Genomic DNA, 21,816 nt, shown 5'->3' on the forward strand with positions numbered 1-21,816 from the left:
TAACTCGTTTTAGCTTAAAATTAAAATTAGCATTTTGTTAATTGTAATATTTATAAAACGTAAAATAATAAAATATATTCGAAGTGTTTTAAGTAGAACTTTATAACATTGTATTTTTATTTTCTATTTAATAATAATGATACGGAAATTGGAAAAGGGAACGACGAATAAAGAGGATGTGCGTGGCACTTGTCAGCGCAATTTAATTCTTTAATTGTTGTCAGTCGGATTCGAAATACACTAGTCGATTTTTATTATAATTATTATTGTATATACGTGGTACTCTTCCAAGAGATATAAACCATACATAATACAACGACGAAATAATGACACCATGCCGCCTCCTTTGTAACCGTCTTAAAAATTATACATACATACAATCCGTCAGTGGGAATCGCACTCGCAATTGAATCGCGCGTGAAACATATGTGAGTTAAATGAAAGCGATGATTTTTATCTTCAACAAGCTTTTTCAGAGGATGAGACAAGGGAGAGATTTGTTTATCCTCATAATTATTTTTTTCTTTTTCTTTTTTTCTTATTAAACGCAAAATTGTGTCAACAGATTACTAAAAATTAAATAATATAGGGACCGATCGATTGTTGATAGATCGTTAAGGTTTGCACATTAGAAAATCGTTTTCATCATGCCCCTAAAAAAGTTTAAAAGTATCACAAAACACATACACTAATTATACGTAATATATTCTTAATTTTTTCGACGCTGTCGTAATAAAAAATCTACAACTATGGAAGATCCTAATCGTGCGCGGTTATTAATACTCTCCCTTTGCATTCCCCGACATCATCGCTCTGTAACGTTTCATAATTAACACTAAACGCGTGATGGTGATGGTGATGATGATGATGGTGGTGATGGTGATGATGGTAATGATGATGGTGATGGTAAAGGTCCTCTAATACATCTAAGATGCACACCCATGCTTATTTAATGCTCCGTTAATTTAAATACGTATGCAGCACAGTAGACTATCATTTTTCTATTCGTTAATGCACGTGTTACATGTGTGTAATGGTATGCGTGAGTACGATTTTATTACTTTTTTTTTTTTCCTCTCCCTTTATTTTCGCTCTCCTTCCCCTTCTTCTTCTTCTCACTCGAGTTTAATAGACTTACTTGTAAATCATTCCTCTCGCGATTTCTTTCCCCTTTTTAATTTATAAACGCCGGGTACTTCGCCGTTTTATGGATACAACAATTCGACGCTTTCGAATGGGGGAAGTGCAATAGTTTTTGAGCGACGACGCACCGGCCGAGGCCGGCAGTCTTTTCCTCGGCTTTTTATTTCCTTCTTCGCGTAAGAATTCTTGCGGGATACCTACGAGATATATGCGCGATCCTTCGTTCTGCCGTGCTGTCCTCTTTTTTTTTCTTCTTTTTTGTCTTTTTTTTGTTTGTTTCTTAATAGGAATCAAACTCGATATAATCTCCGCGAGATTAGATTTTCATGAGCCAAACCCAATTTTCCGCATTTTCCAGTCACTCGTGGCACCGGAAATTAAGACAATTCACCAAAATTATGACGATCCCGATTCTCTGGATCTCTCATTTCGAGACAGAAACAATGAAGATCGTACAGAATTCGTCCTCTCTTTTTCTTTTTTCCTTTTTCTTACTTTAACGCTTAATCAGTCTTTTCAAACCGCCAACGATTGACAGCGATCGTGATCGGTGGATGCGTGAGATGAATCGATCGGGATGATAATGACGACGCGGTTCGATGCGTGTGTCGTGAAAAATTGCGCAATCGATTAAAAAAATCTTTCGGCCGAGAATCTGCCTCCCGGGGGAAAGAAAAGATCCCCGCCGAATTTACCGAGTGTCTCCCGTTTTTAGGCCAACACGGCGATTTATTTAATTTTCCTTTCTAGGGATGAGAGGATCGGAGTCTTCGCCGCGAGATCTGCAGTTCCTAATTGCGTGTATATTTCATAGAAAAAAGCTCCGCGCGTGTCGGAATTCGACGCGATGATTGCGCTCGGCTTGATTAATTAGGTCGTTATTTCGAGATACCAGAAAACGGGATCGGCGCGGTAAACGTACAACCTCCTCTCCCTCCCTGTATAGTAAAAATTTTGCAGAAAAAAGCAGAGCGTATGAATAGCAGACGATTTGGTCGATATGGCCCGAATGATTCGCGAGAAATAGGCGCGAAAATAAATATTGGCGTTCCTAATCGCGGTCGAATCGATAGGCGAAGCTGAACAAATTCGAGCTGCAAACGACATTGTGTGCAGTATTAAAATTGCACAATAAAATCACTACCGTATTGTTGTAATAAACAACTTTCAATAACAACAAACATCGTCGATTGACAATTATCACTGTGGTTTGGTTTTTAATTTATTAGCAATTTAATTATCGTCGAATGCACTGTGATTGAAAATATATTTTGCCAGCAACCGGAACAAACAAAAATTTATAATAATTTTGTTATTAAATTAGTATCGTTAATTTGATATTCATCTTAATTTTTTTTCTTCTTTTCTTTTCTTTTCCCTTCAATTTTAATTGGCATTAAAGTTAAGAGAAGGAACGCACGTAAGCGTATCAAATTCGCTGCTCGGCTGGAAAAGAAATCGGTATTAGAGTCTTAACCACATCGAGAAAGGAGCGTACAAAAGTGGATCGTGATTTTCTCCATTGAAGATAATTACAGAGGGTGAGTCGCAATATTCTACGGTCGACGGGATTATCGAAGATAGAACGATTACGTGTATACAACGTACGTGAATAAATTGTGCGGTGACAATCAGTTTTTCGAAGGTAATGACAAAGAATCGCGAAGCCAAGTTTCGTCGAAGGACTTCATACGGGGTGTCCGAAATGTCCGAGTGGACAGGAGATATACATTAAAAATAGTAGGTAAAAGGACAGTTAAAAAGTTTCCTAGCGTCTTCGCGTGCTCCCGTTAAAAATGTATATTACAAGTGAAGGATCCGTAGCAAAGGTAGCGACGAGAGTCGCTCGTCTACCCCGTATAAGCCGTGAGAGAGATGCGAAATGACTCGTACGATTCCTACGTTGCGTGAAACTCGAAATGGTCATCGCATTGCGGACTGAGAATGAAAAGAAGGGTCGCGGACCCTCGCGAACAGTTTGTACAAACGTGATAATTTTTTTTTTCTTTTTTCTTTTTTCTTTTTTTTTCTTTACTTTAATGTGCAACTGCACCTGCTACCGCGAGACCCAACAATCGGATTCTCCCCTCGGACAAAACACGCCGGCGAGATAAACAAGTAATTATTAAAAATCCTCCCCCGGAACTACCGTTCGCCGTTTCGCACGCTGCCGGGTGTTCAATGACGCAACGACTGCAGCCGGAAAGTAGAAACAATGCTATTCCGCTCGCAAATCAATTTTTGAGTATCTTACGAACGTTCATTAAATCCATTCTAGCGTCTCTCTTTCTCTATTTGCACGCCGGTTATTAAAATAGTCGACACAGCCGGAAAGTAGACGTGACAACAAATCGATACGCTTCCGGATGCACCGTGAAATTTTAAACACCTTGTTCGCGCTTTTTTGTTTTTTTTTTCTCTCCTTTTTTTTTAACCCCTCACTGCCCGCCGTTTGTACACGCGGCTTCGTTTCGGAATCGCGCGAACTATCGAAATCGACTTTTCCCGCGGGTGATTTCGGACACCGAAGGGCTTCAAATCCGTATCAGCCGCGTTTCCTGAGTAACATAATAATATAACTGTATCGTGTCAAATCGCGCAACGTTGGGCCGCGACTTCGGCAATTACGGGCTCGATCGTTTCAGTTTCTTGGTAACTTTACTTATCAGACGTCTGCCTCTATCTTTCCCTCTAAATGAACAAAGACACATAATACGTATTATATCGGGCAAAGTTATCGAGAAACTGAAACGGTCGGCTCCTACGTCTGGCAGCTTGCGGTGTGTTGCGACTTTCAACAACTCAATATTATATGTTAAAATATGTAATATGCACTCTCGATAACACGTGTCTCGATTCCTTAAAGATCTCAATATACTATATTTAATATATAATATCAACCTTTTTCCCTACCGTCGTCGTAATATCAAGTATAATCATTTAGTAACTACGGCTGGGCTGTCGATTCGAAGGTGTCCGATTGTTGGGTCCACGCGTGTGAAATGCGTATATAATACAGTGACGCGGGGGTGCTAAGATGCGCCCAATGTTTTTGTCTCCACCCTTCCCTTGAGGCCCGCCTTTACGCGTCGAAAGGGTCGCTCCGCTTTGAATGTTATACAATTAATCCGACAGCGATATTGTAGAAAGTTAGACCGCATCCTTACTTCTGTAGTAAATAGTTGAAAGATAAAATTAACGAAGTCATTCGCAATAAAATATGACAAAACTATAGGGAAGGAAAAAAAAAAAGAAATTGACTAGTTCTTTTAATAAGGCAAGATGTGCTAATTTTTTAAATTTTCAAGCTTGTAATATATTATTTTATTTTAACTACGATTATGATTTATTTAATTTAATTGAATATATTGTAAGAATAGAAAAATCAATTTTAATCGAGAAAGAGGTCACGGGAAAAGATTCAGCAATACCACTGTCAGATTAACTGCTAGACTAACGTTCATCGCGCATTTGTATAAATTCTACATTTTCACGTCGCCTTTTGTCTCGGCTACGCTGACCTTAAAGTACGGCAAGCTAGCTTCCCTCGCTTTCGATACTCGCCGTGCGCTTTTCCCGGTCGGCGTACAACGTGTTTTTACATATCCTTATAAAATCGTCGGGAACAGTCTTTTCTACATACGCCCTTCGAGGCTGCCGCCACTTTCTCGCCTCCTCCTCCTTTTCGCTTTCCGCATTTCTGTGCTTCGTAGAAAATTATAAACGTCGGAGTTTACGCGGGATAGTATACACACAAAGAATGATGAAAAAGCGGATATCAAAAAACCTCGGTCTACTCACCGATCGGCTGATCGATCGATCGTTAAACCGCGATCGCTGTATAATCTCGGCACCCGCGGTGCCGCGAAGGATCTCGCGGTGCTGTTCGCTCGAAGCCGGAAATCAAATCAAAGGCCTCGTCGTTCAACACGGGGAAAATCCAAAGAGGCTCGAGTGTCGTAACGTGTTTGCATTAATATATGTACGCTGAAAAGCAGATATGGCGACGGCGGCTAGCGACTTTAGTCGTCGTGTGCGTCGAGTTTCACATGCACCGCGCGTAATACCGCGCCGGCCGGTTTGCCGATGACTGATTTCTTCCCGTTCTCTCATCCCCTGCCTCTGCCGCTTAGGATTACGTACGCTAGCCGCTGTCGCCGCAGAAAACGCCAAATCTGCTCTTCGGTGTACATTAAAATACACTTAGCCGCCGCGACAAATAGCTGCGAGTAACGAGTAATCAAGTACTTGCGTCGGCATTCTGAATTTTGCGAGGAATTAAAGTCGCAATTAATTTTGCATCGCGACGGTGGTGCGCCACGGGCACAAATATCGCGCCAAACTCTTGGAGCCGTACGCCGAATATCTCGCATCGATTAATCTCCTCGTCGGCGACGGCGGACAGCCACTTTGGGCCGTCCAGAGTGCGACTAGCTCGCGGATTTTGCACAGCACGGTGTAGTATCAAAATTCATAGAAACGATGAGGTCACTCGTTGCATGCTCTTACCGTGGGTATGCAGTATAAAATTCTACAAAAAGCACGAGATCCAAAAAATTGCGCGCCGCCGAGGAGACAAACGTGCGGGAGACGAATCGACAGCGTTTTGCTTTGTTAACACGTTGCATTAATCCTGTCTTAAAAAAAAATTTTTTTCCTTTTTTTCTTTGACACTCGAGCGCACGCGAGACTTCTTGTCAGTCGTCGGGATTCGTTCGTTACCTCGATCGTAAAAGTTCATTAGAATAAAATTAATAATTTCGATACTCCAATTTGATTTTTAATTCAACAATGTCGGTCCCGTAATTTTTTATATTTCTAATGAATAATTTTTATCTTCGCGCGGAGATCGACACGTGTAAATTTTAATACAAGAATTGCTAATTTTTTTTTTATATATTTTTTTTCTAAACAGAGGTCAATACTTAGTCTACATTCAACTAAGTTAGCCGAAAACCTCTACTTTGAGCTCTTTGGCGCTCGTTTGATCTCGAATTATGTCGAATTTAGGCACGTTTAAAATTTTCGAAGCGCCGTCGATTAAAATTTTTCCAAATTTTAGGAAGGTAGGAACTAAAAGAGCGCATTTTGCTCATTCGATTATCTCTCGGAAATGACGTCCCGTGCGAATACGGGCAACGAGTCCCGACGAGATCGATCGACCTAGAGATCGCGTCGTGTTGCTTGCCAAATGGTCCAAAATCTTCTAAGGATTGCGCCGGTACCGATAATAATACTACGGCGCTTACTAAAATCACGCTGTGCTTATCACGAGCGCAACGGATCTGCTAGCCAGTCCGAGCGATAAGCTCGAAGGTTCCTTTTCCTCCCTCGACTCTTGGCGAGAGAGAGAAACGTCAGTCAGCTCGTTCGAGTGCAATCTCACACAGTTTCTTAATTCGCGTGACAATGTAACGCGGCATCCGCGCCGAGATGGAAATGATCGTATTGAGCCGCCGCTGGATATCGCTCTTCGTAGTCCAAATCGCCGATCGAATCTCATGTCAGTCGTGCAAAGGAATAAAAACGAAAATGATTTGCGCAAAATAAAATGTAATCATTTTGTCCGCGGGGTGCCGTCTAGAGATTCGTCTGTGTATTGTATATTTATCAAGTCTTTACGAAAAATAAGGACAATATATTTCAAATAATATAATACCTTAAAAGCTAAAAAAATATACAAGTTTGCACGTGAAAGATACGCGGTGAATATAAAAGTAATAAATTAAATTTTACTTCACAAAATTGTATCAGTTTCCTTATTCTAAAAAGGGAAACGATGCCAATTTGTAGAGGTGGCGCGTTCCAAAAGAAAATAATGTAAAATTAAGCAGCTTATGCGTTACGTCGCGTAACGAAAATAATTATCGAGCTATTATTTCGAGCAATGCATCGTGCCGGTTTTTTTTCTCTAAAAATTTGCATAATGCGGGATAAAAATTTGCATGTTACAGAAGCTGTTAGATTAAAAATCCTACAAAATGTCGCGTGGGTAATATAAAAACACTGTACAAAAGAATTAAATAGGCGAAAAAAAAGGTCAGTTTTTCCACAGACTCACACCAGCATTTCCATTTCTAAGTATCACGGATGATCCGATCCAAGTTTTCTCTGCGCTCAATTCCCCTCGAGAACGTCGCCACGGAGTAAATTGAGTAGTACGTGATAGAATAACGCTTTTTACCCGGCCATCCGATCGACAGCGATCGTCTATCTTAGCAATACCGTTCGAACTCGTTCAAATAACGACGATAAAAGTCGAAGTCGACGTCGTATTGTCGCGCGATGTCAACTTTATCAAGATTACAATTTTGGAATTCGAAATTTTTATATCAAAATTACGTAAACGTAAATCTGTTTGCTCTTGCCCCTTTAGATTATTTTAAAGTGCTTTATTCTGATGTTTAACTTTGCTGAAATTCTCATTCAATCTCGTTAACTCTTAAACTGATTGAAGTCGATGGCAAAGTAATCTAGAAGGTTTCGATAGACGATCGTCGTCCGGTTTCCTTGCGGAGGCAATCATTGTTCCATCGCGTGTTCCTCTCTGATCAACTGTCATAATATTATTTTAAGAAATAGAGAACAGGGATATATATATATTTTTTTTTATGTCTATAATATGTATATCGGCTAATTAATATGTCACCTTGTAACCATCGAATAACGTTAACACACACAAAAGTGCATACATTCTCCCTATCTTTCTCTCTTATTCACTCACGCGCACACTCATGCTCGCTATTGAGTCTCTTGTATGTGTTCATGGGCTCGACGTATATTGGTCTCGCAGCTAATTGTATCTATGTAATTATACCATATAGCAATAGTAATGGCTCTAAGGCGCCGCTGATCGACCGCGGATTGCATTTCAGGACAAAACGTCGATTGAAGGTGGAGACCCACCCCGATTACGTCACGTGAGCTCGCATCCTATTATTGCACTAGAAATAATAACAGTGAAGCATATCGACATTAGTATAGCGTAGATTGTTAGTCATTGGTGTTGGTTCGTAGAGTTTTTTCCTCACACTTTATTTCCTCTTACAGTGTCTTTATTTGCCCGTGCTCTCGTCGAACAAATTATATATTTTATTCGTCAATTATAATTCTATAAATTACATCATGTAAATATCACGCTTCTCTAAAAGAAAAAAAAAAGAAAAAAAAAGAAATATACAAAATAGCATGTACGCCGCGCGTATGAAAGAAAAGTAATATCGTAGAAAATAAAATATATCTTTCTAATTATTTTCTACTTAAAAGTAAATCATATATATATGTATACTTTTCTAAAAAATTCCCTTTAAAAAATGCCAAACGGTTCGAGCCACAAGCCCTCTCCATCCCATTGCAGTTGCGTCCATTCGACGGCATAATACTACCGGTGGTGAGACGTGAGCTCGCGCGTGGTATGTTATGTACACGACACGACGGCGGTGCGTCTCCACCTCGACGCGCGTATCCTACACTTCGTACATTTGCGCATACGGACAAGAGATTCATGCGTACCTCAAAAGTTAAAAGTATTCCCTAAAGTCACACGCGTTGCTACGGTGCAGCAGCTCGTATAATTAAACGGCATCCTTGTGCCACACCCACAGCCTCAGAAGTTTACATTAATACAGTCATATTCTAATCTCTACGCCAGTGTATTCATTTATATTTGTATGTTCATGTCTCCTCGAATATGTATAATAAGCGCATGCACGCGCGCGTGACAATTGGTGGGGTATCCAAGTATTACAAAGAAGCAAGTGCAACTCTCTCTTACAGTAGTAACGGGATTAGTTATTAATTAGCTCTTACGATATTTCTCCGCCAACAGAGGTATATGTACAGATCCTTTCTCTCCCTTTAAATTGAATTCCATCTTTCGGAGGCTCGTAGGGATCTTCTCTGTATCGTTCGGTAAACTCAATTATTACGAATAATTGTAACAACTATCAAATAATTTGTCATTGTCGCAATTACGATAATTATCAAACAGTCTGTTCAATAATTATGATAATATCGAATGTGGGCTGAATTAAATTTTCTGTCGTTTCGTCGAAAGAAGAACAGATAGATAAATATATATATATAAAATTAAATATAAGTGTATATATTTATAATATATGAAATTAGTATTAATGCAATTGATGCATTAAATAATTATACATATATTATCGAATATATTATAAATATATACTCCGTTATATTTAATTATATATATACTTTTTTTACGATTTATTCAGTTGCAAGATCATTGGTGATCCCTCTTTTAAGTCACCATGGCGCTTCTTCGCCTTTACTTATTTATAATACTTACATAGACACACCTAACTTATTATTAGCACAGTACTTCGCGATGATCGGTATACGCTCGCGCTTTAGCCGCCGCTAATACCATCTTAAAACATACACTTAAGGGGGTATGTATGTGTATGTGTGTGTATGTGTACGTATATACGTGTACATGCGTATATATGTGTGTATATATATGTATATATTAATTTAGAATTGTGCAATGAAGGTATTAGAGCCATTAGTGCGACTACTGCTGCGGATGTGGTTGGACGTCGCTCCGTCTCTTTTCCTCACACTTTTTCCCTTTCTTTCGCCCGCTGATAACTACTATCGTATATCAAAATTTGCAAGTGCGCGATACCTGCGGGTTACGTTCTTGCGTTTGCCGGATCTACCCGGTGGATTCCGCTCGCTGCCTCTCCTCCTCGATGCCGATCTCGATTGTTATTATCTCGACGACGGGGGGAAAAAAGAGGGAGGGGAAGGGGTCTCGGACTTCGATAAAAATGCGTCAAGGTCGGTTGCCCTCCTCTGAAGGCCGGCCGGAGCTCCTCTTCGTAATTCATGTATACTTAATCGAAGTGTACCAAAGACGTTTCGATTATATCTTAGGCGCGCCCCTTTGATCTCGACCCCTTTCTCCTTTCTCGACTATTTAAAGCCCGTGCCGTTATAACGCGTTGCTCGTACAAGAAACGCGGGAGAGACTTAGGAAAAGGGTTTTCTCGCGGCGTTCGAGACTAAGGCAGAACTCGCCCGTTATCCTGGCGAGCGCAATCGAAGTCTGTTTGTCTTCCGATCCTTCCAACCCGCTCGTCGCATTGATATCCTTGTTTGCGAAGCGCGGAGATATAGCTTCTTCTTCCGTTGTCCCTCCAATCGTTGATCCGTCAATTCGCTCGTCCGCTTCATCATCGGTCCGTTTATTATTCTTGTCAGCTGTTGTTCTATGTACAATCTTCATTCGTAGTCTTAAGATCAATATACAATCTCGTCTCCTCTCCTTAATTTGAAAGCTGCCTGTCATTTTATCACTTTAACTTACGTTCAGCTACCTCCGTCCGATTAACTCGACGTAGTTAACTTTCCGCATCGTTCCCTTCGAGATTCTTTCTACAATATGGACGTCTATTTCCAATGGTAAAGCGTAATATCTGATCGCCTTTCCGACTCTAACTTTCGGAAACGGCGCGTCTCTCGCGTATTTCTCCAATATCTAATAATACTTTCGCGTGCTCGGGAGCATTTTTCCTTCTACCTTGAATTGACAACCTTTCGAATTTCCATGCTTACTACGTTCTCTAAATAATCGCCACGTTCTCGAGATGTCTCTCGCTTTAACATTCCGCGCGACGTCAACCGATCTCGATTTTTCGCGAGTCCGAACAGTGCCCAAGTAAATCGCAACGAGCGCCCGCCTTACGTCCCCCTAGATGCGTCATCGAATAGAAACCGCGTTCTCGGTTCGAAAGACGAGGTCTCCCTCGAATCTCTCGCTAGTCCTCGGCTCTTCAAGATCCCTCGGAGACGTCGCTTCGCGTTCCTTGGGCGGGGAAGCGAGGGGTGCGAGACACGGTCCTCCCGTGCACCTCCGCTACATGGACAGGATCGGAGACGGGAGCGGCGGCTCGGCACGGCCGTGGTTCCTGGCGAGGTCCTCTCGAGTAGGACCCGCTCGTAGGACCCGTTATACCCAAGAGTCACCGGCGGCGGCGGCGGTCGAGCTCGGCGGTGGCACCTGGTTCGTCACCGTCGTCGCCACCGATGTAGTACCGGTGCCATCCGGCACGATCCCGACCCCATCCGGCACCCACTGGCCACCCCCGCCGCCCGGTCCAGCTATGCCGCCGCCTCCGGGTATCGCGGCGCCCACGCCGGTTTGACCCACCTGGCCACCCTGGCCCACCCCCAGCTCGTACTGCCGCTTCTTTTTCTTCTCCAAGTTAACTTGCGCGTAGAGCGGCTCACCGGGTTTCGGTTGCTGCAACACACACACAAGCCAACGGTTAGCCAACTGGTGGGTCGCGCGTCTCTGTTGCGAGGGGGGGCGGGCGAGGGTGTAGGGAGAACCGCGCGGCACCTCAACCCTTCGGATGCTGAAAGAAGTTCCAGACACTTTCGGGGTGATATTTCACGCACATTGTACCCTCGATCATCCGTGGAACGATAATCACGTAAATGTTTGAAAAAAAAGAAAGAACATGAATCTTATATTATATTACTTAATAGTAATAACATTTATTAGACGACACGTTGTTATAATTTTTGCATTTTTTCGATAACTTTGGATAATCGAGAGTACACTGCAATGCGTAGGCAAAATTACGAAGAAGGTGTGATATGTTTGGCCTTTATTTTCAATGCAGGTATATAGGCTATCTAATATACAACATATTTTCAAATAATTGTTCTCCTTTTTTTTTCTTTTTTTTTTTCTTTTTTGTTACATTACGTTTTAGTACTCGGCTAAATACAGAATATAAATATTCCGACGGTGATGTGAGTAATTCGTAGCTGAAATACACATGATATAAAGACGCACTTGAAGTCGCGTGTATCGTGTTTAGGTATGTGTGTACGTGTTCGCTGTTAAAAGTATACATAATAATCTTTAATGTATGCAGGCTTTTTTCCCGTACACATTTATGTGAAACATAGTTTTATAAAACGCCCTCCGTTACCTCGTATTACCAGAATGATATACCTCTCGTCACAAAAAATGTCGTTATATTTCTATGTCGCCAGCAAGCTGAGCAACAATTGACGTGATTTTCTATTAAACAATGTATACAGAAGAGTTAATTATTTTATACGACGTCATATATGGCGTGCAAATACCCATATTAATTATACTGTGTATTGGAACTTGCGTACACACAGTGTATGTTATTATCATATTAATATAATGGTTATTAATATAATCATTTCCTAAGCTTATATACAAAAGGGTATACAATACAAACTATGGGCTACGTAATAATTTAGTTATAAATGCGCGTTATACCTCGCTAATAAAATATAACTAAACTAGCAGGGCACTGAAAAACCTCCCAGGAAACCGTTTCCTGGCGCGATACAAATGCTCATCTCGACAATCAATCGGCATATACGAATCCATTTTCTTATCGTACCTAATCATAAAATAATTGTCGTTAGCGTGACAGTGTGAGGGTGTTCGTTTAGGCAGTGATTACGTCAGCCGAAGCTCCTCATTGTCAGTGTAAATTTGTGCGTTTTTCCCGGAGACATAGGTGTGTACAACGGTGATGCGAATACTTCAAGTATCTTCGCTTAGACCTAAAATCGTTAGTAGCAGTAGTGCGCGGTGCGTTTCTACGTTTCACACGGAATCCTCCGCTCATACGGTCGATTAAATTAATTAATAAGATGGGAAATCGTTATGAAAAACCGTGCAAAAAGTTTCAGGTTTTAGAAAGTGGGTAGGGACTACGCGGCGTTTATTAAAAAGTGAAAGTTTTGGTCCAGTCTCGTGCGACATTTCGTGCGAACGTTACGTAAACATTTATGTAGATTCTTGTACAACCAGATTCACACTAATGTGTTATACATGATAACTAATTTTAATTTTTTATCGGAACGTATAGTAACATTTATCAGAAGCGTTTATCTTGAAATTTTCAAGCATTTGAAAAAGATATTAGAAGTTCCGTTTTTATTGCATATATTTTTGCTATTTTCTCTAACAAAAAGCGTGATAGAAATGGAAACTTTACAAGATTATCCGAAATTGCGGGAAGACAATCGGTGATATAAATTATTAGATTGTGTACAATAGCATTTATCACGCAAATTACAATAGCTGTGTGTGTTTTTTAATATAAGTTACGGAGTGACGTTGGTTTTGGCAGAATTAATTTCGCCAAAAGCCGTGTTGATCGTCCTAGGTAACTACCTTCATCGTGTTTGAATCACTTCGCGAGCCTAAGTAAAGTCAAACAGTAACTACAAAGTTAATTATAATTATTTATCGATGTATACGATCCATCTGGTTGTGTTCAAGGAAGTCATATCGAAAAACTACATTTCTTAAATTTTATTCCGTATAACGACGCGAATATTCCAAAATTATGATGGCACCAAATAATCGGTTATTAGAACGAATCCTCGTCAGTCTCAAGAAAGAAGTTGTCGAATTAAAAAATTTTTATATATTTTACTTGCTATCGAATGAAATAATCTTTTTAAAGAAAACAATAATTGAAAGTTAACGTAAAATATCCAAAATGTAGAAAAGTTTGTATAAATCTGTGTGTTCATATAAACATTAAATACAATTCCACATTTAAAAGGTAAATTGATTTAGTATAGTTTTGAATTTCTACTTTTTTTTTTATTAAATATTAGCAAACTTTTTCGTAAGACCGACGGCTCAGATTGAATATAATGTGCAAATAGGATTTCTTTGTCTACGCTTCGAGTACGCTCTTTTCGTTTTACGGTGTGTGTCTACGCAGCGTATACTTATCTAATGATGTTGTTAGTTATTATTACTTACTGATTGATAAATAGTAGGTCGACCGACATTATTCGAATTCATGTTCGCTCGCTGAATCGTTCGATCCTCGTATCTTGTGCTCCCCTGGCTCGCCATCGGTCTATTCAGAGTACTGCAATCGTAACTATATTTTAACGTAGAATCAAAGTTGCACGAGAGGAAAAAAAAAAGGGTAGGACTCCGCATAAAAAGTATCGCGAACTAAATCAATTCACGCAACAAAACAAATAAATCATAAATTAAATATAAGCGGAGTCCTGGAAAATAAATTACCAGAAAGAACTAAATATATTATTTAAAAGAAAATAAATTAACTTTAATGACGGTAACTTAATGATAATTTTCGATGATTAAATGTAAATGAAAAATTCTATCAAAGAAAAATTTGTTAATAAATGTAGAAAGTTAAATAACATAAAACACATTATTACAAAACTAAATTAGCGTTTATCTATGTTATTATTATTCATATTTATAATTTAATTTGTAAAAATCTTTTAATTACAACGGTTAATTGAATTCGATAATTATACTGTCGATATTTCAATCATTGCGGCAGCCTGTTAGCCATATTTCGTATGTACCTGATTTCATTTATTACTGCTCCGCTTACGAGCAATAATTACCTGTTTGCATTGTTAGGTGAATTAGGCCCTGAATTCCTAGCGGCGACGGTTTTCGTGACAAAGTCTTGCTCTTTCCAGCCGTGCTTCTTATAAACGTCTCGCAGCTCTTGATGTTGCCACATGGTAAACAGCACTTGTCCTAAAATAAAATTAATGTATTTATTGTACTCAGAATTAATTAAGTCGATTACGTACTTTTGTGACCCGTCTATTTTGTCGAATAGTTATTTCGTTATCTATTTTAATCGCGAAATGTTACCTGCAAATTTAAGAACGCGCGGCGTGTATTTCTGGCGTTGCCTGGTGATGTTCATCAGTCTGTCGACACCGCCGGCGTCGAGCAACGACCGGGAGAACTCGGCGTTCTTCTTGATGACCTCGTTTAGAGTCGCGAGCACCGCGGCGATCGTGTCGTCGCTTGTGCCCTGATCGTGCTGATTATTTCCAGACGGTAGCTTCTGGATGAGATCCCTCATCGCATATTTGCCTATTAGCTCCTTATTGCGTTGGTCTATCGCCAAGTTTCTCAATGCAGTCGCGACCGCACAAACAACTCGGTCCACCTAGGCGTAGAAAATACATTATTAGCCACTGGATTAAATTTTATAAATCTTATATATTTAATTTCTTATTAAACTTAGAGTAACGCGTACATTTCATAATTTCGAGTGTCTTGTGCAAAACTCGCAGAACAGTCAAATACACATCGTAATTACCTCCATTCGCAAGAGCTCCACTAATATAGGGAGACCTTTTTCTTTGCGTACGGCCGCGCGGATCTCAATGCTCGGCTGCCAGTAGCAGGCCGCGAGATTTTGCAGGGCCCCAGCGGCGGCCTCCAGCGTTTCCGGATTCGAACACGTTTGCAGGAGACTGAGGTACGATTGGACCACTTCCGGCTGCCAGAGTAATTCCATTCCCCTAACTGGCTCGGTTCGCGGGCTCGTCGTACGTGATGCGGTTGTCTCCTTCTGCACCGGCTGGCCGTCTTTCTTCTTTTTGCTCCCGCCGAAGCAACCCAGATTCTCACCTAGAGCAGAATGGAAAAGGGCCAATATTAATTAATCGCCAGGGATAATTCGCGAGGCCAAGAGGCACATTGTCACATAAAATTTTACGTCAGATTTTACACGAGACCAGATTTCTTTATGCCCAATTGTCGAACCGTGTGATTCCTTATTTCGCGATGCTGCGTTGCGGAAACATTGAGCGATACCGATAGAAGTATGGCTGCGCGTATCCCTGAGGCGCCTGTTACGTTTCTATGTTCTCTAAACAACCTGCTAAGTTTTAACGAAATACGTATCTACGGAATAAACGAAATTAAGAACGAAACTATAAACTAGATGCCACACTTTGCAACAAGCCCGTTGTTCGCCGTTCGGTCAATTTTGCTTCTGAATTTTTAGCAATTTTGCAAAATAGATAGTGTATACAGAAATATAAACCGCCGCTTAAAAACAGCGGGTTACGTCAAATAAAAAGAATGATAAATAATTGCACTTATAGGGAAAATAGAAAATCACGTATAAACGTAGTCAGCTTACGATCTGGCAAGACAGAGCATGCAATAACTACGTCTTCGAAACGGAAACTAATTTATCAATGGAATTGCAAGAGGGGGCTTACCTTGGCATAAACTGTACGCTAAAAAGATTGAAACACAGTTTAATCCATGCTGAACTAGGATTCATAAAAGATCTGTGTGAGTCATCAATGGAATTCCGAAATCAATCAAAAATAAAGAAAAAAAAATGGAAAACTTTCTAAATGTATAACTAGAACAACTGTGTGTAGTTAATTGTTGTCTAGAAACGGAAAAAAGAGATAGAAAACTCAGCAGATACAGACAAAGGTATGCAAAAATATATAATACACAAGTTCGCCGTCGTGTATGTACATTTCTGGACACACCGTATATATCCATCCGTTTCGAAAAAACATTAAAAGGCAAATTAATAAAAATCAAGAGGGGATTTAATTGTGGAAAGATTGCGAGACGTACAATAATCTATCTACAGCAAACCATCTACTCTTAATTGCAACGTTTTGCCATCGCCACTTTTCTAAGTGCGTTATTTACGGTTTACGGAGCGATACGAATTTCGTCCCCGCGCTATCTCACCTCGGTAAACCGGCCCGGAAGTTTTAATCAAATTTAATACGCTATGTAAACTAACTATCTATAAACTACCAGCTACGCGCCATAAAATAACAGCGAGTCCCGCGTCCGTGAAATGCAAGTGGTGGAGAATTAATGGTACAATTTTATTCGGACTAATGTTGCTTATTTCGGAGAGAATATAACAGTACGTTTTAACGACTCGCGTATAAATGTTTCGGATGATTTTTGTGAGGAAAAACAAAAAAAAGAGAAAAAAAAAAAATTTGGAAACTCCGCCAGGTACGCGTGGAGATTTGTAACATTTAAATTTATAGTGATCGCGTGCGTTAAAAATAAAAGATGCTGACAAATTGCCTTGTTTGAATTTACCGTGAGATAATCAAATGTTTTTAAGGCCGTGTCGCGATAGTTTCGCACAATGGCTGGAAAAGTGTCTGCAACAGGGAAGCTGCGTGTCCCCTCCGATCTAATTTCATGGTTGGTTTAAGGGGTGAATCATTTACCTCCTCCCTCCCAATCTTTATACACTCACACGCGCATATACACAGGCTTTGACTGCGGCCACATGCATATCGGGGGAGTGTTGCGGGAAAACATACTCGTTCCAAAAGCAACGAGATATCCCTCTATCGTCGTAATTTATTTTTCCTCGTTAAAGTACACTATCAGGTACCACGTTCACACGTTCACGTTATCTAAGCAAAATACTTTTACCACAACATAATTAAAAAATGTACATTTTTGATCTGTATTTACGCACGTTACTCTTAATAAGAATTTAATTGGCCAAATGCTCGCAAAATAATTTTTTATTCAACTAATTTAATTTTAGTTAATCTTAATCTGATTGAGAGATATAAAAACATGTCTCGCATTTTTTATTTTTTTTTTAAGACTTGAGATGAAATCAAATCCTCAGGAAAAACATTTTCAGCGATAATTAAATATAAAAAAGTAACAGGAAATAAACGAAAGAAATAGAATAGAAATAAACCTTTATAAATTCGAATAAAGGAGCATTTGTGTGTGTGTAAACGTTCTATATCCTTCAATCAGATTAAATGCATCTTAAATTTGAATTGAGATAAGATCAGTCTTCTGAATTTTCTTTCTTACATATCCCGTCGAGGAAGGTAAAAAAAAAAAATCTAGGTCGTTCTGTCGCGCATTGTACACTCCAAACCACCTTCTCTTATTGTACTTCTCAAGCTCACCTTTCGCAGGCGCGGTGACTCTGTTCTGCATCGTAGACTGAATCGGGTGTTTATCGTAATTAGGGTCCTCCACCTCCTGACAGCGATAGCTAAGATTCCTCAGTATGCACACGCAGTTCTCGACGATCTTGTTACTGATGTTCGACTTTTCGATCGCGGAGCGCATTACGTAGAGCAGAGCGTCTACCAGGCCTTCGCACTCGCGCAGGTTCTTTCGCGCGTACTCGCCCGCGCTCGACACGTTCCTCAGCACGCCAGACGCGTTCCTGAACACGGTGGACCAGCAGGTCTCGCCGCACGACGAGCTCGGGTCCCAGCCGCTGTGAGGTATTATTATGTTGTTCACTACCATCGTCACGCCGTCGTCGATGATTGATCTCTTCAGATCCTGAAATTACGTGTCAAAGTTAGTACTTTTTAATATAAGTTTGAGAGCTCGCTTGTTAAAACAATATCAATTTAATCGGGTGCTAAATAATATTAAATAGAAAAAAAATAGATATATAATTAATCGACTCGTTAATAAAATAGAGGCTTCTTATGTATATATATATATATTTTTTTTTTTTTTTAATAACTGCATTTACTCTTACGGCGCGAAATGAATTAAACGAGAGAATCAATTGACACCGCGGAAAAACGACGGCAATCGGGCAACGATAAAATCCACTTCTGTTTAAACAAGGATTTTGCGGGAGCCACTCACTTCACACGAGGACAGGTTCCACAGCACCCCCGTAACCAGCTCTTTAACTTCTGCGTCGGACGTCCGCCGCAGTAGATTGATCAACGCCGGCACGCCGCCCGCGTTCTTGATCGCGCGCTTGTTCTCGTCGTTTTGCCGGCCGTACGATAGATTCCTCAGAGCACCGCACGCGTTCCTGTACACGTCTGGATTGTCGTGGTCCAGCAGCTGCACCAGCGGCGGTATGCCGCCGAGGCTGCGCGTTTTCTGCTTGTTCGGGTCGTCCATGTAGCACAGGTGCTGCAGATACGCAGCCGCGTTCGCCTTGATTATGTTGTTCGGGTTGCTCAGGAAGCCGATCACCTCGGATAGGTTCGGGTCTCGCCAGCGCATCGATTTCTGGTCATCGTCAAGCGGACTCGCCATGCCGGGTACCACCGGGTGACGTGATTGCAGCCGTTGCAGGTGCACCTCGTCCTCGAAAATGCCCGGAGGCACGGCCGACGTGAGTGGCACACCTGGATGGCCTTCCTCATAGCCGGGAACGTCACTCGGTACCGGCCCGACACCCACGGCGGGCCCGTACCCCACGGGCCCGTACGGCGACGGCGACACGTAGCCATAGGCCACCTTACTCTCGTCTGAAACCGGGCAAGCCATCGATTATTAATCCAATTACGATCTGACGCTCGTTCTTATAGAAGTTCCACTAATATAGGAAGTCTCATAGGCCCATAATTCATTTACGTTATCTTCGTCAATAACTCCTTATCTTCGCGATTCCTTATCTTCAAGACACGAAGATATTAATGGTATGAGTTCACACGTACGCTTTGAAAAGTTGTAATATTGCAAATATGATATTAATAATATAAAAAAAATTTTTTTTTTTAATTAAAATTATATACATATATAAAGATTTCAATTATTTATACGATAGCCACCGGTTTCAATTTATAAAGTGGTGTCGTTTTCTATTTTATGATTAATATTTCATATTTTATTTCCTCGCGAGCGAGGAAACAGATTGAAAAGAAGACGGTGCAATTCCGAACTAAAAGTTTATAATTAAAAGTGATGCGTTTCAGGCGAGAATTAAAATACAATTTTACGTCGTTTTACATGACAGATTAAATGGTCTCTTACACCTGCCGTGTCATCCGACTTTACGTAACGATCGCGAAAAGAAGGTAACGTCATTTTTCAATCAGGTCTAATGGAATATGAATGGCTTCAATAAATCGCGTAAAATCATTAACGAAGAACTCGGAGAAGGAAGGGAAGGGGAGGGGGGGAATATTAATCCGCGTTTCGATATCGAAGGAGCTGTTCGACAGACGGCGGGGGAGAAAGGAGGCCGGTGGGACACGGAGTTAGGATAAATGATGAATGCAACCTCCGTCGCAAGGAGGACGTTCGGAAAGCTCGCTGGAACCATCTGTATTCAGCAGCTGATAGCGGTTCGATCTTCACGCAACGTGAATCGCAGGATGAATTACGCGGAATCGTAATCGCGGTCGCGCGGCGAGTTAAAATCGAGTCCGCCGCGAGCTCGATTCCGAGGACCTCTCAGTTAGCACTTGTTAGAGCCTGAACACCTACCGTACTGATCTCCAGGACCACCTGGACTCGGCGTAATACGATAATGGTCCTGCAAAGCGGGGTTTAAGCCGGGGTCGATGTCGTTATAGCTACCCTCCACGTAGGGCGCGCCCTTGCGCATGTACTCTGCGGAAAATAGATCACCGTGTTTATGTTGTTATCGAAAATTCACCTCGTGCCTTCCACGAGATGTCTTAGAAACGAGGTAAGGTCTCCGAAGCACGCCTAATAATCTCTCTCGGTGCGGAGGAAGAGCTTTCTCCGGAAACAGTCGTTTTATTTATCTTTTGCAATTTAAAAACTTTTAAATGCCCCCATTAAACGATATATCAAATTAGGCCTAATATATTACTTATCGCGAAATATTACAATAAATAATAAAATTAATTCAATTTTAATCTGCCGTTTAATTAATTTATTTTTACACATGTGCGCGTACGATGATATTATACATATATTATAAATGCGATATATTTTCTCTAGTACATATATTATAATTAGCATGTGTCGCGTTGCAAAAATAGTATATTTGCTCGATAAAACTGACCCGTCAAAAATTATCAAACGAGATAACAGATCTGCTACGTACCATGTGGTGGAGAAGCACGACTATGTTCCGACGGGCTGTGGGGGCTGTGGGGAGAGTGCGAGCGCGGCATGTAGATACCATGGGGTCCCGGATACCCCGGCTGCGGCGGGTACCCCAAGTACGGGTCATAATGGTCGAAGCTGACCATGTACGGGTCCGCGGGGTAGCGGGGATCCGCATGCTGATAGTCTTGTGACATCAACGGCACCGACATGTAGCTGACCGCGCCCGGATCCGGCTCCATGTGGGAAACTTCGCGCACGACTTTCGTCACAGTCGTCACCTGCGTGGAGCAAAGAAAAATAAAAAAAAGGGCTCGCCGTTATTAATCGTAATCTCCCTCTCGCGATATCCGCGTTTCCACGATGCACGTCGCGCGAAATGCGATCGTATGTGACATTTATGTCAACGGCAATATTAGAGTTTCGAAATAAACGTAACGTAAGAGAAGTCTCGGTTGTTTTAGATAAAGTTAACCGAGCGCAATTCACTCCGTTCGTTTAAAAAAAAAAAAAAAAAAATAGAGGTACATCCGAACGCGATAAAATATAAATTATATATAAAAAATATTTAATAATTCAGTAAATGCAGTGATAGTTGCAAATATCTTCCAATACTTCTCCGCTGTATATATAAAGTTATTTTTTTTTCTTTTTAACTGAAGAAGATTGAGTAAATAGACTTCGGGGAAGAACGGGGTCGCGCGCGACGTTTCGGACGGCAAATGTTGGTTTCTCACTTGTTGAGAAGTCTGTTGCTTGTGGGTTCGGATAAGCAGCGGATCCTCCTGGACGGACAGATGAGACGAGTGCAACGAGTGGGTGTCCGCCTGTCCGTTACTCCCATGGTAATCCGTGTCGCCCTGTCCGCTACAGCAGGTGAATCAGAGAAATAAGTGATCAGCGGAAGTGCGTACGCGGAGTAGCATGATATCGTCAATTACTATAGTAAGCTTACGTGTATTGCGGCATGTCGGGGGCTTTCTCCTGCAGGACGCGTCTGAAAATGAACATTTTCTCTTTGAGAC

At 41.0% G+C, this 21,816-nt stretch overlaps 1 protein-coding gene and 1 long non-coding RNA gene across 10 annotated transcripts in view; one reads left to right on the forward strand and one right to left on the reverse strand.

Annotated features, from left to right (window-relative positions):
• Positions 1 to 21,816, forward strand: part of LOC139102489 (uncharacterized) — a 29,114-nt gene that overhangs the window by 4,529 nt on the left and 2,769 nt on the right. The window lies entirely within an intron of this gene.
• P120ctn (adherens junction protein p120) overlaps positions 190 to 21,816 on the reverse strand; it is a 45,342-nt gene continuing 23,715 nt past the window's right edge. For 5 of the 9 annotated variants that reach the window (XM_070656371.1, XM_070656378.1, XM_070656377.1 and 2 more), the window contains 12 exons: positions 21,747 to 21,788; positions 21,529 to 21,658; positions 20,790 to 21,072; positions 20,201 to 20,326; positions 18,620 to 19,239; positions 17,914 to 18,301; positions 16,204 to 16,221; positions 15,291 to 15,604; positions 14,834 to 15,137; positions 14,575 to 14,713; positions 13,949 to 14,072; positions 190 to 11,413 (listed from right to left, as the gene is read on the reverse strand). In XM_070656371.1, the coding sequence (XP_070512472.1) occupies positions 11,120 to 11,413; positions 13,949 to 14,072; positions 14,575 to 14,713; positions 14,834 to 15,137; positions 15,291 to 15,604; positions 16,204 to 16,221; positions 17,914 to 18,301; positions 18,620 to 19,239; positions 20,201 to 20,326; positions 20,790 to 21,072; positions 21,529 to 21,658; positions 21,747 to 21,788 (2,782 nt within the window). In that variant the 3' untranslated portion in view covers positions 190 to 11,119. The remainder of the gene's footprint in view (positions 11,414 to 13,948; positions 14,073 to 14,574; positions 14,714 to 14,833; positions 15,138 to 15,290; positions 15,605 to 16,203; positions 16,222 to 17,913; positions 18,302 to 18,619; positions 19,240 to 20,200; positions 20,327 to 20,789; positions 21,073 to 21,528; positions 21,659 to 21,746; positions 21,789 to 21,816) is intronic. The other 4 variants (XM_070656373.1, XM_070656376.1, XM_070656372.1 and 1 more) reach the window with 3 other exon arrangements.

The sequence above is a fragment of the Cardiocondyla obscurior genome, linkage group LG05, assembly GCF_019399895.1.
Source record: "Cardiocondyla obscurior isolate alpha-2009 linkage group LG05, Cobs3.1, whole genome shotgun sequence".
Classification (NCBI taxonomy): Eukaryota; Metazoa; Arthropoda; class Insecta; order Hymenoptera; family Formicidae; genus Cardiocondyla; species Cardiocondyla obscurior.